Raw genomic sequence first — 22,222 nt, forward strand, 5'->3', positions numbered from 1 at the left:
ACAGAAGGAAAAAAAGGAAGGAGGAAGGAAAACTTGAACTGCTAGGGAATTAAGGTTACCAGTGTTCCTCTTTTCATTAAAGAGCAGGAGTATATCGGCCCTGCTTTCCAAGGAATTAGCCTAATGCTAATTTCTAAATAATCTTTGGCTAGATGGCTATCATTCATGCACATTCATTCCAGGTTTTATGGGAGGTTTCATATAACAGCAAAGACAAGTCAAACTGCCTGGAACCTGGGATGTTTGGCGCCATTCACCCCTCGGGAAGGTCCCTTGGTAAAGAGTGGAGGGCATCCAGCAATGAGAGCCCTCCTGGGAAAAGAGCCCCTCGAGTGACGTATGAACGCAGATGGCTGTCACAGGGAGAAACACGGTGTCTGAGCAAACCGGACTTTCAACTTTTCTGCCCCAAATAAGAAATCTATAAAGAATCACAGAGCAAGAAGCTAGGAGGAATTAAAACTGCACAACGCTTTTGATCAGCACCCACAACGGTAGAGTCCTGCTCTCCTTCCCGAAATTTCTAAAGGAATAAAAAGAACACTTTCATGGTCACTGTTCCTGCCGAGATGTTTTCGAGATGTCTGCTCTCTGTGAACAGGTTTAGGGGTATGTGGGAACACCAAACACCACAGAGGAAAATGAGCTGGTCTTGTTCCCCTTATTTGGTGGTGTTTGTTAGTTTTTTGGTTTTGCAAAAATACGTCTCTGTCCTCAGGAATGTTGAAAGAACTCAAATATGTAAAGGGATGGTCAGCTCAGGCCTAACCTGACACAGCAATTAGTTCACCTCTGGGTGAGGACCGCTCGCATGTTACCAGCAGAAACCTGTTCACATCACACCGCAGTCTATGAATACGGTTTTTCCATTCATTTCTGAGGGTATTTAGTTAGGGGAAAAGCTTGTTCTGACTGAGCAGGTAGGCTTTTACATTGTATATGAGGTAGTTTCTCAGGAGATGATCTGTGTCACCTTGTTGACAGATATTGGGAAGAACAGTTAGTAAGGAAAGAAGGGACATGGCAGTTGTCCTCAGGTCCTCCAGGACTTACTCCAGGACTTTTCTGGGCAGGAAAGCAAAAATACGCAGTGTGTGAGAATGGATGAAGGTGGTGATGATGTGAAGTCTACCACTGCCTTCCTTCTTCATTGGAACCCTAGTCAGGAACCACCCCATCCTTATCCTCAGGAAAAATATGTTGTTTTGAAAATAACTGTCTAGAGAGAGCAGTGATGCCCACAATGCTATTGCAGTTTTAGAAATGCAAATGTTTGCTTTGAATTAGTATCACGTAAATATAAGTTAACATAAGTGTTAGAATGTGTGCCTCTAGGTTAAAACGTTGATCAAATAAACAGAAGTTGTCCAGAGAAATCGACAAGAGATAGACAGCAGTATTGCTAAATCTGACTTGGATTACGATGTTGTTAGGTTCAGCGATTGCCCATACTCTGCAACATAAAATAAACCTCAACAAACTTAAAAGAATTGAAATCATACAAAGTATAGTTACTGCAAAAGAATTAAACTAGAAATCCTACAGAACTATCTCTGGAAAATCCCCAAATATTTGGAAATTAAACAAGAAATAATTCATGAGTGGAAGAGGAAGTCGCAAAGGAAATTAGAAAATAGTTTGAATTGAATGAAAATGAAAACAAAGTACCAAAAATTGGGGGATGCGATAGTCAATATCATACCCATTGAGGACAAAGCAAGGATGTTTTCCTGCACCAGTCCTATTCAGAATTGTACAGGTAGTCCTAACCAGTGCATTAAGGCAATAAAAAGAAATAAAAAGTCTACAAATTAGAAAGGAAGAAGTAAAATCGTTTCTGTTCACAGAAGAAATTATGAGAACTCCTACAAGAAAGTTGTTAGAACACTCAGAGAGTTTTGGAAAGTCATAATATTCAATAAACAAAATCAATAATATTTCTATATACAGCAGTAAACAAATGGAAACTGTATTTCAAAGAAAAACTTACCAAAAACAGTATGACCAAAACCATTCTAAATATTTAGGTGTAAATCTAATCAAAGATGTCTTAGATCTGACTCTTGAAAATTAGACAAACACAGATATTAAATAAAATCTAGAAAAATTGAGAAATATATCTTGTTTATGGATTGGAACACTAAAGAGTGTTAAGATGTTAATTCTCTCCAAATGGATCTATAGATTCAAAACGATCCCAATAAAATTTCTAACACGTTGGGTTTTGTTGTTGTTGTTTTGTTTTTTGTTTTTTAAAGATTTTATTTATTCATTTGAGAGAAATACAGAGACAAAGCACAAGCAGGGGGAGAGGCAGAGGGAGAAGAGGCAGAGGGCAGGCTCCCCACTGAGCTGGGAGCCAGACAGAAGCCTTGATCCCAGGACTTGTAGATTGTGGCCTAAGCCAAAGGCAGACGCTTAACCAACTGAGCTACCCAGGCGCCCCATTCCATGTAGAATTTAAAATCATATTGTTGATTTGTACAAAACAACCTGTTAGGGGCACCTGGGTGGCTCAGATGATTAAGCATCTGCCTTTGGCTCAGGTCAAGATCTCCAGGTCCTGGGATCAAGCCTCTCCTCAGCGGGGAGCCTGCTTCCTCTCCCTCTGACCCTCTTCTCTGCTTGGGCTTTCTCTCTCTATCTCAAATAAATAAATAAAATCTTAGAACAAAGTTAGAAGACATATGCTCCCTGATTTCCAGACCAATTATAGAGCCACAGTAATCAGAACAGTGTGGTATTGACAAAAGGTTAAGCATATAGATAGACTGAACTAGACAGAGTGTCCAGAAAAGGACCCATACTTGTACAGTCAAGTGATTTTCAGTGAAATAGCAAAGACAATACAATGGGAAAGGACAGTGTTTTCATCAGATGATCCTGGAACAAACAGACATTCACTTGCTTAAAAAAAAAAAAAGTACCATATTAACAAATTAACATGACATAGATCATATACCTAGATTTAAATTAAAACTGTCCTGCATCAGCCTCCCTTCTCCCTCTCCTACCCCTACCTTGTGCTCTTTCTCTCTCTTCAAATAAATAAATAAAATCTTTAAAAAAATAAATCAAAACTATGAAACTTATTAATATTTTTTTCTCTTATTTATTCATTTGAGAGAGACAGAGAGAAAGTGAGAGCACAAGCAGGGGAAGAGGCAGAGGGCGAGGAAGAAGCAGACTCCCCGCAGAGCTGGGAACCTGACATGGGTCTCAGTCCCAGGATCTGGAGATCATGACCTGAGCCAAAGACAGACACTTAACCACCTGAGCCACCCATGCACCCAAAACTATGAACTTCTCAAAGAAAACAGAAAAGAAAATCTTTGTGACCTTGGATAAGGCAAAGATTACTTAGATACACAAAAAGCATGAACCATAAAAGAAAAAATTGATAAATTGAGAATTCATAAAAAATGTTTCAATTATACACTTTGAAAAAAAAAACAGAATACTATCATGAAAATGAAAGAACAGCCCACTAGCTTGAAAATATATACAAAACACAAATCCTTTATGAAGGATTTGTGGCTAAAATATATAAAGAACTCTCAAAACTCAATAATAAGAAAACATATGACCCAAATTATTGAAATAAGCAAGACACTGAACAAACACTTCAACAAAGAACCTATATAAATAGCAAATAAGCAAATGAAAGCATGCTTGATATCATTATTCCTTAGGGAAATGCAAATCAAAACCACAATGAGCCATTATCACCTATCTATTCAAATGGGTAAAATAGAGGAAAAAAGGGGTGGGGGAAACCAGCAATACCAAATGCTGTGGAAAATATGGAGGAACTGGAACTCTCATCTACTGCTAGTGGGGATGCAAATTTATTCAATCCTTCTAAAAAACTGTTTGGTAATTTCTTATATATACTCACCATATGACTAAGCAATCTCTAGAGAAATTAACTCAAGACAAATGCAGATATAAGTACACACAAAAACTTGCATGTGAATATTTATAATAGCTGTGTTCATAATCATCTCCATCTTCAGCTGATAAATTATTTTAAATTATTTTTTAAAAAATTTAAAGATTTATTTATTTATTTTAGATAGAGAGAGAGTGCACAAGGGGAGGGGTAGAGGGAGAGAGGGAGAGAGAGAAAGAATCACAAGCAGACTCCGTGCTGAGCGTGGAGTCCATCACAGGGCTCGATCTCACGACCCTGAGATCACTACCTGAGCCGAAACCAAGAGCTGGACACTTAACTGACTGCTCCACCCAAGTGCCTCTGATAAATGATTTTAAAACTGTGATATATCCACATAATGAAATTGTATTTGACAATCAGAAGAAATAAACTTCTGGTATACATAACAACATGGATGAATATCAAATGGTTATGCTAAGATTTACAGACGTACTAAGGCTACCTGGTATGTCATTACATTATATGACATTCTGGAAAGAGCAAAACTCTAGGGACAGAAAATGTATCCGTGGTTTCCAGGAGATGAGGAAAGAGTTGACTGCAAAGTACAAAGGGACACAAGGCCATTTTTTATGGAGAGGAATGTTCTGTATCTTGATTGTGGTGATTTCCATGTCTGTATGCAATTGTCAAAACTTATAAAACTGTAAACTAAAACAGGTAATTTCTCCTACACATGAATTATACTAAAACACATTTGACTTTAATTTTTAAAAGCTGTTTTCGGGGGGAAAAATCCAGTAAGACTCAGAGCCAAGTAAATGAGAAAAAGAATCTTACATGGAAGCACGGCGACTTAATCTAGGATGAAAGGAACCTAAAGAACAGGTTTCCAGAAGATGAAACCAACAATTGAAGGTTAAGTTGTCTATAAAAAACAGCTTAGAAGTCATCGGGAGAATACAGAGTGTCTCAAGAACTGATAATAATCCACCAGCTGCTCAAGAGCTGAAGAACTGAATCACTGAGAGTAGAAAGCAGAACCCTAAGGCACACGCCCATCTGTTCCCTGGCGTACACACCCGGTTTAATCTCCTCCACGTGAGTGTGGGTGGAACTAGTAAACTTCGGGAAGCAGACGCTGTGCTGAGTGTGGAGCCCATCTCAGGGCTGGATCTCATGACCCGGAGATCATGACCTGAGCCGAAATCAAGACTCAACCAACTGAGTCACCCATGCACCCCAGGTCAGCGTTAGCCCTCACTAAATGGAAAGGTTCTGCTGTGCTGGGAACTGCCCAGTGTTGGGTGGGGAGGGCATGGAGCAAAGACCCCAAGGGCAGCCTGTAGGAGCTGAAAGTGTCTCCAGCAGGGAAGCAGAGACGGAATTCTGTCAACAACCAGGGATCTTTTGCCAATGAAGGATCTTGGAAAGGTCAGTCATCCGTAAACCTCAGGTGAGATCTGAGATCCCACCCTGGCTAATGTCTTGGTTTCAGCCTGGGAAGACTCTTGAGCAGAGAACACGTGCCTGGATGGCTGACCTAGAGAAACTGAGATGATAAATGTGTGTTGGCCTAAACCGCCAAGTTCGGGATGATTCTGCCACATAGCAATAGAAAACCAATTTGAAGAGTGAATTAAAATGTGTCAAGCTAGTTTAATCAGAAAATGCTTTTGTGATTTTGACTCCAACAGTTCCTCACCGAGTAGTGGGCTAGTTTTAATGATACGTTGAACCCAAAAGCATCACAGAAGGTCATATCATAGAAGAGGGAAGACCAAGGGGATGACATTTTTGGAGGATACTCTCCCATGGTCTGTCCAGTGTGGGCCAAGAAAGCCCCGGTACAGACTGGTGGAGGGGCCTTCTGTTGGAGGCTCTTTGATTTTGGCTCATTGCACTTGGTAACTCATTGTCCCACAGACTTCCCTTCTCCACTTCCAGGCCGTGACTGCAGCCACCCCAGCACTAATACTGTCCTCTCTGGGCTGGACACTCTCCCACAGGTCTCTAGGGCCAACGGTGACATCCAGACCGGAAACATGTCAGCACTCACTGGACTTTCTTAACAGTCATTGTTAACACACTCATCTGTGAGGCTAGTCATCAGGAAATAACCACTCAGCTTTATAACCATAAAAGAAAGCATGAATCATTCCTGAAGCCTCTTTCCGTATATGTGATAACAGAAAGAGGGTTTTTTTCTCTGCTCAAACAACATTATTTTAATTTTAGCTTGCAGTATCTTGCAAATTTAAAAAACGACATTCTTCGTTTTTACCAGATTATCAATTCTTTAATTCTAGAAAATTCTTTATTCTAAACATTATAAAATGAAAACGGAATTAAGAACTTACCCTGTAACTTTTTAGTCTGATGAAATCAACCTTCATAGAGACAAATCTGTCTGAATTTCGACTGATGTTCTTAAGGTGTTCTACGAGATCGGCACAGAACTTGTAACCTCCTTTAAGCACACACAGAATCATAATGTCACAGTATCCTATGTCTTTCATAATATCCTTAGCCAGCCGTTCAGTTCTGAAAGAGGGATTAAAAGATATATTAAGGCATAAGTACTTCTGAGTATTTTTTTTCCCTTTCAAAAAAAGGCATGATGCATAACCCATATTAGATTACACAGGGGATCGTGGAGGAGAGCTTGGGCGACAGAAGCCTACAGATAAGGAAGCTTTGTTAAAGCTGGACAAAGAGAGAGTGTTCAAAACATTATTTCTGATAACCATATCATCCCTCGTATATTTTTGCTCCTCGGTGTCACAAACACGGGTAAGGTGTAAAATACATGTCAAAGATCACAAATGCTATTATTTTATCACTGCAGAGCCTGGTTGTTAACAATGCTATGAAGGTACCTGGTGATGTTATGCTCACGTCATAGCAAAGAGGGAGGACATGGAGAATGACTCACCTTACAGCGTTAGAAGAGACTGGAAGAAAAGTCAAGCCCACAGAAACTGTCAAAAGAATTACTTCTGTCTTCTACTTGACAAAGATAGCACATTACCTATGTGAAAGGAGCTCAGGGTACAATTCCGGGGGGCACCATTTCCAGGGCGCACCATGCGAATGATGACTTTCTGGAGCTAGACAACACTGCAGCCTCGAGCTGGCACCCAAAGCCTGATTTGGAACTGTCACTGTATTTTTTCTAATTGTTTCATTGTCCACGCATCCATACAACATTAAAATCTTGAATGGAGGCAGGAGCTAAGGTGCATATTTAAAAAAATTCCTACTGGCACTTCAAATAGAATTAGATTTAAAATGTGATAAATGAATGATTTGAATATATATATATACACACACATATATATATACATGCACATATATATGTATATGTATCTATATCTGTATCTATAAAGCATTATATTAAATATGTTCCACATATCTCATATATTGCCTAATATATTTTATATATAAGTTATATATGTGTATATACACATACATATGCATAAACTTATACATATTAAATGGCAACCATGGTTTCAGACAATGTTTCTCAAAACATGCTCATTGAGAAAAGGGACATCAGCCTGCCAGATAGATAGTCTGCAAAAAGGGACATTTGTTTTCAGCATAACAGAGTGAGATAGTCAACACATTTCGCTCCACGAAAAAGTAACTATAAAGCTAGATAAAACTGTCGAAAACAACCATTTCAGCACTCTGGAAGTTAACCAGAGACATATAACAAACTGAGAATCATTTATTCCTGAAAATACTGAACTATGGGTAGAAACAGGACAAGTCTGTGGCATCCTCGCCAGAGAGTGCGCCCATCTCCCTGCACCCCACATCAGCTCCATTGTTCAACCAGGTAGTTCAACCAGGGCGGGGCACTACCAGAAGGAGCTCCCCTCATAGGGAGCACTGCCAGTTAGCATGGCTATCTTGGTAGCCGGTGAACAGGGAGAGCCAATGGCCCCATTATCATGAAGTTGCAGTCCTGTTTGAGCAACTAGCAGACTAGTCTAGTTGGGGATTTGATAGGGAGTTCTGGGAGGTTAGCGTCAGGGGAGAGGGACAGACGATATACTCTTCATATATCCCAAGTTGACTAGAAGCTATGCATATGCTCAGCAGAGACCAGCATGGGACCAGCTACCTATACATTCCTGAATGATGGAGCCTGTAAGCTTTCTTGGACACAAGAAAGCACAAGAAACAACAGAAGAAACAATAAAAGTCAGGGAAGACTTGGAAAGGCTGGGAATTTGAAAGTGCTTGCCAGGCCCACACACGTTTGTCAGCAGAAAGTAGAAGCTTAGTGGGTTTGAGATGCTTGAGTACAATCTCTAACCAATCTTAGACTGAAGACTAAACTATTCAGACACAGGGGTAAGTCCTAGTAAGTGAGGTTTACAAGTAAAAACAAGAAAAATAAACTGCGTATTATAAGAGGCCACAATCCATGGCGGGGCGGGGGGACAGATTCCACAGAGTGGAAGACAAAAAAAGAAAAAACACACCCCAACAACCCAAAAACCAAAAAACAAAACCAAAGAACAAGGGCAATGAACAGAAAATAATTACAAATATGGTAGATACTAAACAAGCTACATCAATAATCACTTTAAATGTGAATGATCTAAATATACCAATCAAAAGACAGAGACTGTCTGAGTGGATTTGCAAAAAAAGACCCTAACATATGTTGTCTATAAATATAAAGATACTGATAGATTAAAAGTAAAAGAATGGAGAAGGACATACCATATTAACACTAATCGAAAGAAAGCAGGAGTAGCTTATTGCTTTCAGACAAAGCAGATCTCAGAGCAAGGAAATTATCAGGAATAAAGAGGGCATTATATACTAATAAAGAGGTCAATCTGCCAAGAAGACCTAGCAATCCTTAATCTGCGTGCACCTAACAACAGAGTGTCAAAAAACTGACAAAACTACAAGAAATAAATAAATCCATTACTGCAGTTGGAGATCTCAATACCCCTCTCTCAGTCATTGACAGATCCCGCAGTCAGAAAATCACTAAGGATATAGCTGAACCACACAGTACCATCACTCAACTGGACCTAATTAGCATTTATAGAATACTTCATCTAACATTCTTCTTGAAAGATACAGATAAGAAAATAAAAAAACAAGCCACAGATGGGGGGTGCTGTATTCAAAAATAATAAATCTGGTAAAGGACTTATATCGAGAATATATAAAGAACCCTTACAACTCAGTAGGAAGACAAACAACCCACTCAGTGTAAAAATGGCAGAAGACTTCAATGGTCATCTCTTCAAAGAAAACACAAATAGCTAACAAGCACACTAAACAATAGGAAAAGGCAAATTAAAATCACAATGAGAGAGGGGCGCCTGGGTGGCTCAGTGGGTTAAAGCCTCTGCCTTCGGCTCAGGTCATGATCCCAGGGTCCTGGGATGGAGGCCCGCATTGGCTCTCTGCTCAGCGGGAAGCCTGCCTCCTCCTCTCTCTCTGCCTGCCTCTCTGCCTACTTGTAATCTCTGTCAAATAAATAAATAAAATCTTCAAAAAAAAAAAAACCCACAATGAGATACTTTCATATATCCACAAGCATGGCTATAGTCAAAAGGACAGAAGATACTAAATGTTGGTAACCACATGGAGAAACTGGAATCCTCATCCTTGCTGGAGAAATGTAAAACGGTACAGTCACTCTGGAAATAATTGGCAGTTTCTTAAACTTAACCATGAAACCCAGAATACCACTCCAAGGAAACCATCCAAGAGAAATGAACAGGTATATCCACACAAAGACTTACATGCGAATTTTTATAGATTCATTGTTCATAGTAGCCCCAAATTAGACATCCAAATAACCACTGATTGGTAAATCAGTATCTAGATATGGTAGGATTTAACTTATATGGAACGTTCAGAAAAGACAAATTTATAGAGAAATGAATCAGACTAGTGACTGCCTGATCCTGGAAGTAGGAATAGGGACTGATAGCAAACAAACTTTTGTGGATGATAGACATACTGTAAAATGATGATTGTGCTTGCCCTACCATAAACATTTACTAGACATCATTGAATCATTGACCTACAGTGGGTGAATTCTGTAGTATGTAAATTACACTTAATAAATTCATTCCTGGGCCCCACCTCAGACCACTGAATCAGAATTTCCAGACATAAAAAGCATAAGAATATACATTTTATGGGGTGCCTGGGTGTCTCAATGGATTGTGCATCTGACTCCTGCTTTTGACTCAGGTCATGATCTCGGGGTCATGGGATCGAGCCCCATGCTGGGTTCCGCGCTCAGCATAGAATCCCTGTCCCTCTCCCTTTCCTTCTCCTCTCTCTCTCTCTCTCATGAATAAATAAGAGCTTAAAAAAAATACACATTTTAACAAGTTCACTGGTTAAGTCTCCTGTACCGGGAACTGGCTTCGTGTAGTCTTAGCAGGGCCCCATCATGTACTAGATCAGGATGCAATTAACTATAGTCATAAAATGTAGGTGAGAAACGCAGGAATTTGTTTAAACCAGGGGGTTCCCAAACTGGTGTTAAGGGGAAAATGCCTCTGAGTTATTAAGAGGTACGCTGAATGCAAGGACTCCACTGCACAAGAAAGGTTGGTTTAATTGTTAAAGTCAAGCCGGTTTCTTCCTTTTTTTTCTTTTTTTTTGCAGGAATTTCTGTATCTTCAATATAAATTGCTAACAGGGGGATCTGGCCATTTGAGACGTGCAAAATTTCCCAAGTTTCTTTGATCACAGAACATTTTGTTCCCTCTGAGGATTGCAACTTGTATTCCATGGAAAGCCATCTTAGGCCATGAGAGACTCCAAACTAGACCTTATTTTAATAATATACTATAGTTTGAGAGGACATGCAATATCCCAGTCTTATCCAATGGAAAAATCTTGGAGTGAAAGAATGACATTTCCTTTTGCTATGGACAGGAATTGATGGAAAGATAATATCCTGGGAATAGTGACTATCTAGTGTTTTCCAAACTTTACTTTGGCTAAGGACTTGTTTCATAAAGTTAAATATTAACTCAGAAGAATATAACAGATTTTTTAAAAATAGGGGCAGAAGTACTATGGTTTAAGAACAAAAGGTAGCGTGGAGCTTCCAAAGTTTCTATCTGCTCCTACTCCCCAGTGCCTCTTCTGCCCCCATTTCTGGGTGTCTAAAGAGTCTCTGTGTTCCTGGGAATGCACTGTGAGACTTGCTTTTCATGTAAATGTGAAGGCTTAAGTATTTGATCTTCGTACAAGAAAAAAGAGAAGTACATGGAATGATTATAGTCTGGGCATTAGGCAGTTTTGTGAAAGGGGTATGACCTTTAAATCCTGATGCTTAGGGTGGGCTCAAGTGAAGGATGCTCTCTGAAAACCAAGACACAAATGGTGACTTAAGGGCTTACAACAGGCGAGAAAATGTTGGCTTTTAGAAAGCCAGTTGGCTAAGAAGGAGCTAAAGTATCTCTACATAGACGGGTCAGAGAGACCTAGAAATAGTGTTCTAGAAATAGTTCTGTGCAGATATTTTTAAGTTGAAAATAGGCCTATTCCCAAAACATTACCACTGCCTGGAAACCATAATCGGGCACAGGCTGGCCGATCTGTGATACACTGCTTGATCTGAGATATGTGCCAAGTTGCAGGAAAAGCCAGGGCTGCAGGGGTGTGTCGCGTGAAGGCAAAGTTCACCTGTTAATTATCCCTGGTTAACTCAAGCGTCTGTGAAAAATGTAAGACAAAGGTCCTCAGGTAAACAGCAATGCTTTCCAAACCCTGTTTTAATCAGTTTGTGCAGAACATTGTTATTTTGAGGCTGTTATGTATAATAACATATATATATATATACACACACATATATATATGCACAGAACTTAAAAATATCGGCACAAGGGGCAGCTGGATGGCTCAGTTAGTTAAGCAACTGCCTTCTGCTCAGGTCATGATCCCGGATTCCCGGGATCAAGTCCTGCATTGGGCTCCCAGCTCCATGGGGAGTCTACTTCTCCCTCTGACCTTCTCCCCTCTCAGGCTCTCTCTCACTCTCTCTCTCAAATAAATAAATATAAATCTTAAAAAAAAGAATTCCCATATACCCTTAAAAATATATTGGGGCACTTGGGTGGCTCAGTGGGTTAAAGCCTCTGCCTTTGGCTCGGATCATGATCCCAGGGTTCTGGGATCGAGCCCCGCATAGGGCTCTCTGCTCAGCGGGGAGCCTGCTTCCTCCATTCTCTCTGCCTGCCTCTCTGCCTACTTGTGATATCTGTCTGACAAATAAAAAATATATATATATCGGCACAGAACTATTTCTAGAAGGACTCAGGAATAGCGTTGTAAAGTGTATTACATGATTCGCACAAGAGGGGACCAACCAGGGCAGGACCAAGACTGACACAAGAAATAACACTCACCTGTCCACAATGATGCCGTGAGGTATGAGGACATATTCCAAATCCCCATAATAGTGCTGTGGGTATGTGAATAAATTCAAGTCATATCCTGGCCAATCGTCCATAATCTGTAAGTCAAATTACCTTGGTTACAATATTTTCCTTGTAAGACATAAATAAGTAAAAATGGGTATCATTTGGAAAAAAAAGGAATAATATTAAAAACAGAGATGAGATCTGATGATCAATATGACATTAGATTACATTCTGTCAATCTGTGAAAAGCCCAGTGCGGGAAAGTAATTTGTTTCACGAAACCTGGTAAAGGATCTAGGAACAGAGAATTCCACTCCTACCTTTTGGCATCATACAAAGAAATGTCCACTTGATGTCTTATGGCTAGCCTGATAGTATTGTCTGTAATGGTTGTTATATCTAAATTATATGGCATCATGAATATAGGTAACACTATGTTCATAAGTATATTGGACTTAGGGGCTTATAAATATGGACAGTCTGATCATACATTATTATAAATGTTATTACATATGCTATTACATTTCTATGCATTATAAATGCCTCACCTGCCTGGGAAAAATTACCTATTAAAGTACATGTATCCTGGGATTAATGTGTAGACACAAACCTCTGGGTGGTCTAGTCATTACAGTAAACACTTCAGAATGATATACTATGGTGGGAACTTCTGTCAGTCCTATTGGGAAAAATTGTTCCAAAAAATTGGCCTATTCATGCAGTGAATAGAGTACTACCCAGTCTTCCCCTTGCTTAGCACTGGATGTGAAAGTTTTATGGTTAGAACAGCAAAGATGTGGGAGAGAAAATGAAGGTGAAGAGTGAGTTACTTTTACTTTCAGATCACTGAGAAAGGCTACACCAGGGAAGTGGTAGCACTCAACTCATTCCACGGCCGTCTTGCGGGTTCCTGTCCTTTGATGACTCCTGCACCCTTCCATCGGGCTCCTCTGTTCAACCTGAAGCTTTCATCATGAAGAACTAGCCTAATTTTGCAGCCCAGTTCCTTACATCATCACCTTCCCATCCCCAGACGGGTCTTCAGTCCAGTCATGACCTTTCCCAGCTCTGTGTTCTGTTCATTTGTCTTTCTTGCACCTATATCCTCTCCTTCTCTTTCCCTCTCTCTCTCTCTGTCTCTCTGTATCCCATGTTCAACCCCCTCCCGCAGAAGCTCAGGTCAGGCCTCACTTATTTCTGGAGGTCTTGCTAGCTGCTCCTACCCTCTGATTTTCTCTCCCAAACTCCTCATAGACAGGGAGGTCGTAGCTCTCTGTCTTTCCAAAGACTCCCATTCAGGCTCCTTGAGAAGACTCCTGCCTCCTCCAGCCTCTGGCTCACTCGGTCTTATCTGTAATAGAACCCATTTGCCCTTCATTTAATTCTGGCATGTCCCCCAGCTCTCCGCCCTTTTCCTCATCCAGGACTCAAAACCTTAGCTCAGGTTTTGGAAGGGCAACTCATGGTCCAGCCCCCACCCAGACCCACCCCAGTTCTGGGTTCTGGAATGCCAGCCAAACCAAACCTAAGGGCATTTTCTTCCAAATTTATCCCTTCCCTATCTCAGCAAAGGACAACATATTTTTCTACTTGCTCAGATCGAAATGTTGGAGTTGTTGTCGACTTCTTCCTTTCATTCCGTCATGTAACGCATTGGCAAATCCTATCATCAATTCCTTCAAAATTTAACCAGGACCACCTGTCAGCATCCCAACTGCTACCTCCCAGTCCACACCACCATCACTTCTGCAGGGACCACTGCCATAGCTGTCAGACTTGCCTCCCTGCCTTCCACCCTGGCACCCCCACCCCAGTCCAACATGGCTGCCATCTTCTACTGGTCTTCTTTCAGGGGCTTCCCACTTCTCTCCAAGAACTACCCAGAGTCCGCACCATGGCCCACGGGGGCCACCTCTCTGACTCATCTACAAGCATTCTCTTCCTCCTTTGCTGTGCGTCAGCCACGTTCTTCTTGCTGACCCTTGAACATGCCAGGCATGTTCCTATCTCAACAGCTTTGCACCTGCTCTATCTCTTGCCTATGATACTCTTCCCCCAGATTTCTACATGGCTTACACTTCACTTCCGTCAAGCCCCGACTTCAATGTCACCTCCACAGAGAGGACTTAGCTGATCCCCTGTAGAAAATAGCACGCCCTTTCTTTCCTACTCATCTCTATATCCCTCTTCCCTAGCTTTACTTTTCTTCCCAGCATGTGTTCTCACCGGGTGTGACACACGTATGTCTCTCCGTGTGCTCTTGTCTTGTTTCCTCCCACCAGAACGTCAGTGCCTTCTGATAAGGACCATGTCTGAGTCACTGTTGAGACCCCGGCACTCAGAACACTGATCTGGAATACAGTAAGTGCTCAAAAATGCTCAGTGGGCTAATGACTGACACATTCTCCATCCACAGATTACCCAATACTACCCGAGCTCCAGCCCAAACTGATTTGTCTCGATTTGCCTCCTTACATCAAGAGCACTGTGGCTCAAGGCTCTAGAAATCTACCAGGGGCAGACTGTTGGCCAAATGGTGTGTGCCATCTGCATATTTGAAAAGTATCACATAAGCTCTGCCTCTATCTGCAAATTGGCTGGGTGCAGCTATTGAATTTGCACAGAGCAACTCTCTTTTCCGGCCCTGAGACCTCCCTGGGCCTGCTGTAACCATTGACACCACCGTCCCCTGTCAGAGCCTGAACGCTGGCTGGACGTGAGGAGCCTGCTGAAGATCCCCTGGCAAGCCCCGGTAGAGGCCAGACAAGAACCCCAACCAGCATGAGGCCCCCGGGAGATCATTCAAGTACACGGCATTTTCTGGCTCCCCTTCCAGACCACACACACACACACACTCCCCACTCCACTTCCTGGAGCCCTTCCAGGTGGTGGCACCATTAACTAGTGGTCTTCTGAGCCCATTCTTCCCACCACGCAAATCCTTTACTGCCCTGCCCCCAACACCCCACTGCCCGCCCCCAGGGCTCTGGCTACATCTCAGAGCCTACATTCCTCTCTGTGTTCTAGAGCTTAGTGCTGACCCTTACTGGCTGTGATGCTAGGGAAAGTACTCACCCTGCCCGAGACTCAGTTTCCCCCTCCTTTAAATAAGACACAATAAAACCTATTGTCAGGCTTGGTGTGAGGATTCAGAGAGAACAGTGAGTCTCCAAAGCAGGCAGGAATAACCCCATTTGAGAAGCTGCTGCAAAGAAGCTGTGTCTACAGTGCTCTGGACTGGTGCCCCCCATTCAGGTATTGATGCCCTAACCCCCCCTGGTGATGACATGAGGGGGTGGGGCCTTTGGGAAATAATTAAGTCATGAGAGTGAAGCCCTCATGATGGAATTAGTGCTCTTACAAGAAAAAACCAGGGAGCTCTCCAGCACAGACGTGCACTCGCTCGCTCTCTTTTCTCTCTCTCTCCCCTGTCCCTCTCCCCTCTTCCTCTCTCTCTCTCTCTCTCTCCCCACCATGTGAGGACACAATGAGAAGAATAAGGCAGTTACCTACGAGCCAGCAAGAGGGTCCTAACCACGAACGAAATCAACCAGCACATTGATCTTGGACTTGCAAGTTCCAGAACTATCAGAAACACATGTCTATTGTTTAAAAACAAACAAAATGAAAGAGAGAGAGAGAGATAATTTACTTAGAGCTCCTAGGACATTTCCTGATGTATAATAAGTGCCTAGTAACTGATGTCAAAAAGAAGAAAAGAATGATAAGCAAATGGCAAAATCAACCTATTGATAAGAGCTGTCATGGTAACCTGTCGTCAGAGGTGGCCTGGCGCAGTGGTCAAGCACTCAAACTTAGAAATCCAGTGCATGTTGGGAGTGGGGCTTATAGTGTGGGACTTCATTTGAGGCTTTAACTCTCTGTGCCTCAGTGTGTTCATCTATAAAATGGAGTCAGTGCCCGTCATTCATGGCTATTGTGAGGAGTCCGTGAGATATATCATGGAAATAAAAGTCTCACATCGTCCTCTAATCTATAGTACTTATGCGGTGAGGGTTAACCATCTAGGTGTGCTGAAACATAACGAGTTAACCTGCAAATTAAAAGTCTTAATTAATTTACAGAACAGAATTAATTTTCCAGAATCAATTAATAGAGAATTAATTTACAAATAGGCCTCCAACCTATTTGCCAATGTCTTGTTACCCTAGTTAAAGTTACACATTTAAAACTAGAAGAAATACATTTCTCTAAAACTGTTCTGTAATCCAAACTTGCCTTTTCCAATGAGTCTGAAATAGTAAGTTTTCCTTGTTGAGATAAAAAGATGATTAGAGATAAACTACTGGTTTTTAAACAACAGGTGTTGGCAGGGATGTGGGGAAAAAGAAACCCTCGTGCACTGCTTGTGGGAATGCAAACTGGGGCAGCCACTGTGCAAAGCAGGATGGAGGTTCTGCAAAATATTAAAAATAGAACCACCCTACGATCCAGAAATCACACTACTGGGTACTTATCTCCAAAATACAAAAGCACTAATTCAAAGCAATACAGACACCCCAATATTTACTGCAGTATTATGCACAAAAGCCAAACTAGGGGGGCAGCCCAAGTATCTATCGACAGATGAACATATAAAGATGTGGTGTATATATACAGAGGAATATTACTCAGCCATAAAAAGAGTGAAATCTCGCCATTTGCAACAACACGGATAGAGCTAGAGAGTATTATGTTAGGTGAAGTAAGTCAGAGGAAGACAAATACCATATGATCTCACTCATACGTGGAATTTAAGAAATAGAACAAAGATGCAAAGAAAAAATAAAGACAGAGAGAGAGACAAGTCAAGACACAGACTTTAGGGCGCCTGGGTGGCTCAGTGGGTTAAAGCCTCTGCCTTCGGCTCAGGTCATGATCTTAGGGTCCTGGGATCAAGCCCCGCATCGGGCTCTCTGCTCAGCAGGGAGCCTGCTTCCTCCTATCTCTCTGCCTGCCTCTCTGCCTGCTTGTGATCTCTGTCTGTCAAATAAATAAATAAAATCTTAAAAAAAAAAAAAAAAAGACACAGACTTTAATTCTGGAGAACAAATGCTGGTTACCAGGCGGGAAGTAGGTGGGGGGGATGGGTGAAACAGGCTATGGGGATTAAAGAGTACACTTATCCTGGAGAAGAAAAAGTAATATTTTTTTTTTAAGGGAAGCTACTGGTTTACTCCTTGTAATTCTTAATGGTGCATGCAAATTGCATTGCAAATAAGTCCCAAAGCTAAAGGAACAGAGGCTGCTATGAATTGTAGATAATTATGTTATTCATCTGCTTTTTAAAAAATCAAAACAAGAAATCTTTAAATAGTTTCAGTATCACAGATAATATGCTCTAAGTTTAGTCAGAACAATGCTTTCTCTGTCCAAAGACACAAAGCATGGCTAGGCTGAGGAAGTGACAAACACATTAACTGAGCCATTTTATACAAAATTCAAACCCCAGAATTCATTCGGCATCTCTTTTTTTCCCATTTGAAGGTGTATTGAAAACCTGCCTTCTAAGCCATTACAAATAATTTTTTTGCTTAGTATATTTCTCGCACCATTTTTCAGGTCCCCCAACCCCCCATAGAGAAAAGTAATTTGGAAACACATACAAAAAGCAAATCCCTGCTCCTCTCTGCCTCTGAGCCCCACAGGCCGGGCCTGTCTCTCTCCTTCAGGCAGTGACCATGGGTGCTGCCAGTTTTCAGGCTTACATCTACCCCTCGACCCTCAGGGAGGAAAAGAGTCTCCTCCCTCAGCTCTGCTTCCAGGAATCCCTACACTGGAACATCAAACATCAACTGGCCCAGGCAAGGAGGCACGCTGTGATGGGCGCCTCAAATCATACGCTGAGACGATGTGTAGAAGCGGATCCTTAAAAGAGGGGCTCCAGATCCTGCTCCCAGAGGAATAAAGACCTATAAAGACCAAATGACACCTTGTTATCACACAAGCCTTCCTCTTCTGTGGCGCCCAACCTGGTAAAGTTGGGTTTTAAAAGGATTATCTGATTACTTATCTCCAATACTGCCCCAATACTTTGGCCGGGGGACACCCATAAGAGAAACACAACAATTATTTTAGATTTTTTTCTTCTTCTTCTCCTTCCAAACTCACTACGTAGGGATTAACTATGATTCTCTTGACAGTGCTTTGGCAGAAACAAAACATATCTAAGAACCTAGTCCCAAAAGGCCAGGAGAGTAGAGATCTTTATCTCTCCCTGAATGGGAACAAAGATGTGCTAATCACGGGCTGGTGACTTCACTGCTTCCAGATCAAGGGACCACTCAATCCTGAGCAAAGTTTCTGAACTCAGGGTCTACAACTCTTTTTTGGCAATGAGCATTTCCTACCGCTTACTGTTAAGAATCTACTAATGTCCTACCCTCCCCGATTCAACAGAGAGCCGTTTGTAGCCACAGCCATCTTAAATCTCTTAATAGTCCCTTCTTTTGCACCAACCATACTTCTTATTTTATGTTTACGTCCTCTGGCTCTATGCACCCCCCATCTTCTTCACAAAGTTTCTACCAACTCAGAATTTTCTTCTGCACCTCATTCCTGGACAGCCCCAAACCTGCCTCCATCATCCCACTGGACACTATATCTGGTGGCTCCTTCACCTGCCTTAACCCAAACTACTTCATCTTTATGCCACATCCAATCTTCCAGGGCAGTCCCACCTCGGAAGGACTTCCCTGCAATCACCGCTTTCTACGTGGCACCGTAAGTAAAACCCGACTTCAATTTTGTTTCTGTCGTGTCATTTGCTAGTTATGTGACCCTGGGGATTTTTTTAATGTCCCAGGGCCTCCGTTTCCCCCTCTGTAAAGCGGAGATCATTATAGTCCTCCCTCACGATTTGCAAGGAGTTAATGAATAATACAGGGAAACCACACAGTAAGTGCTCAGTAAACGCTCGCTATCATTACCTGCTCCCTTTCTCCACTGGTACTAAACCTACCCTTTGGTTTTTTTGCAACCATCCTTGAGGGTTCTCTATTTTCCCTATATAGGCACATTCTTGAGCTTTGCCTTTCATTTCTACCCTGGAAACCACGGGCTTCCCCAGCACGCTGAACTCACTCTGAATTTGCCTTCCCTACCTATATCCAGCTTGAGTTCGTCTGACGATGCCAAGCTCTACCGGAGAAAATAGCATAAATGCAGGGGCCATCCCCATTACACATTGTTTCCAACCTCTCATGAGGTCCTCTCACTGCCTTACACCGTCTTTCTCACAAAATTACCTTGCTTCTCAGAGAGCTTCTTTTGAGACTAATAGATTGGGCTATTTATACTCTTCCATAATTTGCTTTTTAGATTTTTAACAATCCGCCCATCTTATTAGTCATATCAATTTACCTAATTCCTTTCTAAGAGCATATATTATTAAAGAGTAGTGCTATACTGTAGCCATTCTACTGATGGGATGGTTGTTTAAATGATTCTCAAGGCTAATGGCTTTGCAATTGTTAAATACAATGGCCTCTTTTCCATCTTTGTCCTATTTGCTCTTCCTGCAGCATCTGATGCTCTTAAGGGGTCCTCTCGCCCCTCCACAAAACTTCCTTCCCTAGACGCCTACCACCCTGTCTGTCCTCTCGGGCTTTGCTATTCATTCTCCTTGTCTTTATCCGACTTCTGCTGGGCACTCCGCCTCTTACATGTGGGAATTTCCAAGTTTCTACCCATAACAGCAGTTTATAATTTTTTTTTTGCCCCATTTTCACGGTGCCTTCCTATCCAAGCCAAGCATCATATTTTTCTATTTTCTGAAGACTTCCAAGTCTACGCACTCACTCTCCTCAATTGCAAATATGAATTTGCACCTGCAGTGCATCTTGACCTGGAGGCCTTTTACAGACTCAAGAACTGAACTTATTTCCAGAATAAGAACTGAATTTATTTCCCTTTTTAGACTTTCATTTGTCCCCATCCCCCACCCTCAGATCTGACTATTCTCTTCATGGCAACTGGAGTGATTTTTTTTTTTTTTTAAGCATAAATTGGGTGTGAGGATTTCTTCTCAGGATACACTGATTTCTTTGCAATCGGCGTTCACATGGCCACTGCCTACTCACCCCTCAGGTCATAGTTCAAATATCACTGCTAAGAGGGCTTCCTGACCACTTGAGCAAAAACAGTACAGCTCTGTGCCACAGCTCTCCTCCAATCACTCTGTGTCTCATCACTCTCTTTTCTTTTCATTGCACACATCACTATGCAAAATTATCTTCTTTATTTGCTTGTCTGTGTCCCTTCTCTAGAATGGAAGCCCAGTGAAGCTTTGTCTGGTTTTTCCCTGCTCTATCTGCAGAGCCCAGAACAACACCTGGAAACCCGGCAGGACAGGCAACAGGTGTGGAATGAATAAATAAATGAACTCCTCATTCTTGAAGACAGAAATATTCTGCTGATAAATTGAGAACTGAGCGACACATTTCAACCTGACGAGTTCTGTCTGAGTGTGTGGTGTTTCCTTCCCCAAATCCCATACTCCAGTAATCCATGCATAATCACAGACAGGTTCTCTGTGAATACCACAGATCTCTGAAGAAAGAAGTGTTAATGCAGCAAGTCAGCCCCACTCTCCACCCTCACCCCTGCTCACACACCTGACACAGTAATAACCACCGTCTTCTATAGAAACCATTCATAGACAGGAGCCGGGAGCAGAGGCCAGCAGCCACAGGGCAAGAACGGATTTGATTCCAGGACACTGACAGATAGGTACCCTCTGATTGACTCTTTGAGGGAGTCCCAGGAATAAAGAGGCTCTGGTCTGGGAACCCATCATCCCACATCTTCCCATCCCGACACACTACTAGATAGATATTTTAAAATCTTTCCAGTTCACTCAAAGGGTCAAGGCCACAGCGTCTCCCTTTTGCTGACAAAGAGACTGACTCTCCAGAGGCTCTAGCCTGTGTCGATCTTCTGCAAAGACCCCGGGTCCCAGCCCACGTTTCAAAGCTCAAACTCCGTCCATTTGAGCAACTTTAAAATTCCTAGCTGCCCTCGAGAAGCTTCAGGATCCTTCTGGAAAACAAAACTGGAAGCCTGCGCTGGAGGGGTCAGGAGGAAGCACAAAGGGAGGGAAGCCCCCACGAGTAGAGCGCGAGGGTCCTCACGGACCCGCCCCGCTCCCAAAGGTGACTTGTCCTCCCTCGCGGGAGTGGGGACCCGGCACCACACAGGCTCAGGGCCGGAGTATCCGATTCCTGGCCCGGGCGGGTAGGGAGGGGCGCGGAGTAGGGAGGGGGGGGACACTGCGAACACCGGGTGAAGGGCTGTTGAGTGTAGGGTCAGGTCGCGCGCGGGGAGGGGCGGCTGGGAAGGGAGCAGGGAGGCCATCCGCTCCGGGACGGGAGAACAAAGCAGGGGCCCGCCCGCATTTCACGCGAATGCATTTCAGGCATTTAATCTAAAAGGAGGGGGCCAAGGAGGGAGGGGAGGGCAGAGAGCGGGGAGCGCACGACTCAGCCCAGAAATCGGGAGTTTGCATTTACCACGACGCCTCGTCCGTAGTCTGGCGCCTCCTCGCTGCTCCCGGCCATGTTTCTCCCGGGGAAAGCGGGAAGGAAAGGAGGGCGCGGAAAGGAGCTGGGACGGCGCAGGGCTGGGAGGGGGATGGGGCTGCGGGGGAACGGGGCTGGGGATGGGGACGAGGCCGCCTCGCCCCGGGCCAGCCGGCGGGGAAGGACCGCGCGCCGCGGACCCCAGGCCTGGCGCGGCTCCAGCGGCTCGGCCGCGGCGTCCCCCCGGCCGGCCCTCCCCTCCCCTCCCCTCCCCTCCCCTCCCCTCCCCGGCGGGTCCCGGGGCGCGGGCGGCCAAGCGGGCCCGGAGCGCAGGGCGGGCGGCGCGGGGCGCAGCTGCCGAGCCGCGCGCGCTCCACCTG

The 22,222-nt window shown here is 43.1% G+C and overlaps 1 protein-coding gene across 4 annotated transcripts in view; it reads right to left on the reverse strand.

Moving 5' to 3' along the window:
• The window catches only part of PRTFDC1 (phosphoribosyl transferase domain containing 1), a 94,375-nt gene extending 72,416 nt beyond the window's left edge, over positions 1–21,959 (reverse strand). For 2 of the 4 annotated variants that reach the window (XM_080811310.1, XM_080811313.1), the window contains exons 1-3: positions 21,834–21,959; positions 12,310–12,416; positions 6,256–6,439 (exon numbers count right to left, since the gene is read on the reverse strand). In XM_080811310.1, the coding sequence (XP_080667436.1) occupies positions 6,256–6,439; positions 12,310–12,416; positions 21,834–21,881 (339 nt within the window). In that variant the 5' untranslated portion in view covers positions 21,882–21,959. Of the gene's footprint in view, positions 1–6,255; positions 6,440–12,309; positions 12,417–13,208; positions 13,342–14,550; positions 14,632–21,833 lie in introns of those variants that run through there. The other 2 variants (XM_080811311.1, XM_080811312.1) reach the window with 2 other exon arrangements.
• Positions 21,960–22,222: the final 263 nt, after the last annotated feature.

Source organism: Martes martes (genome assembly GCF_963455335.1).
Source record: "Martes martes genome assembly, chromosome: 8".
NCBI lineage: Eukaryota > Metazoa > Chordata > Mammalia > Carnivora > Mustelidae > Martes > Martes martes.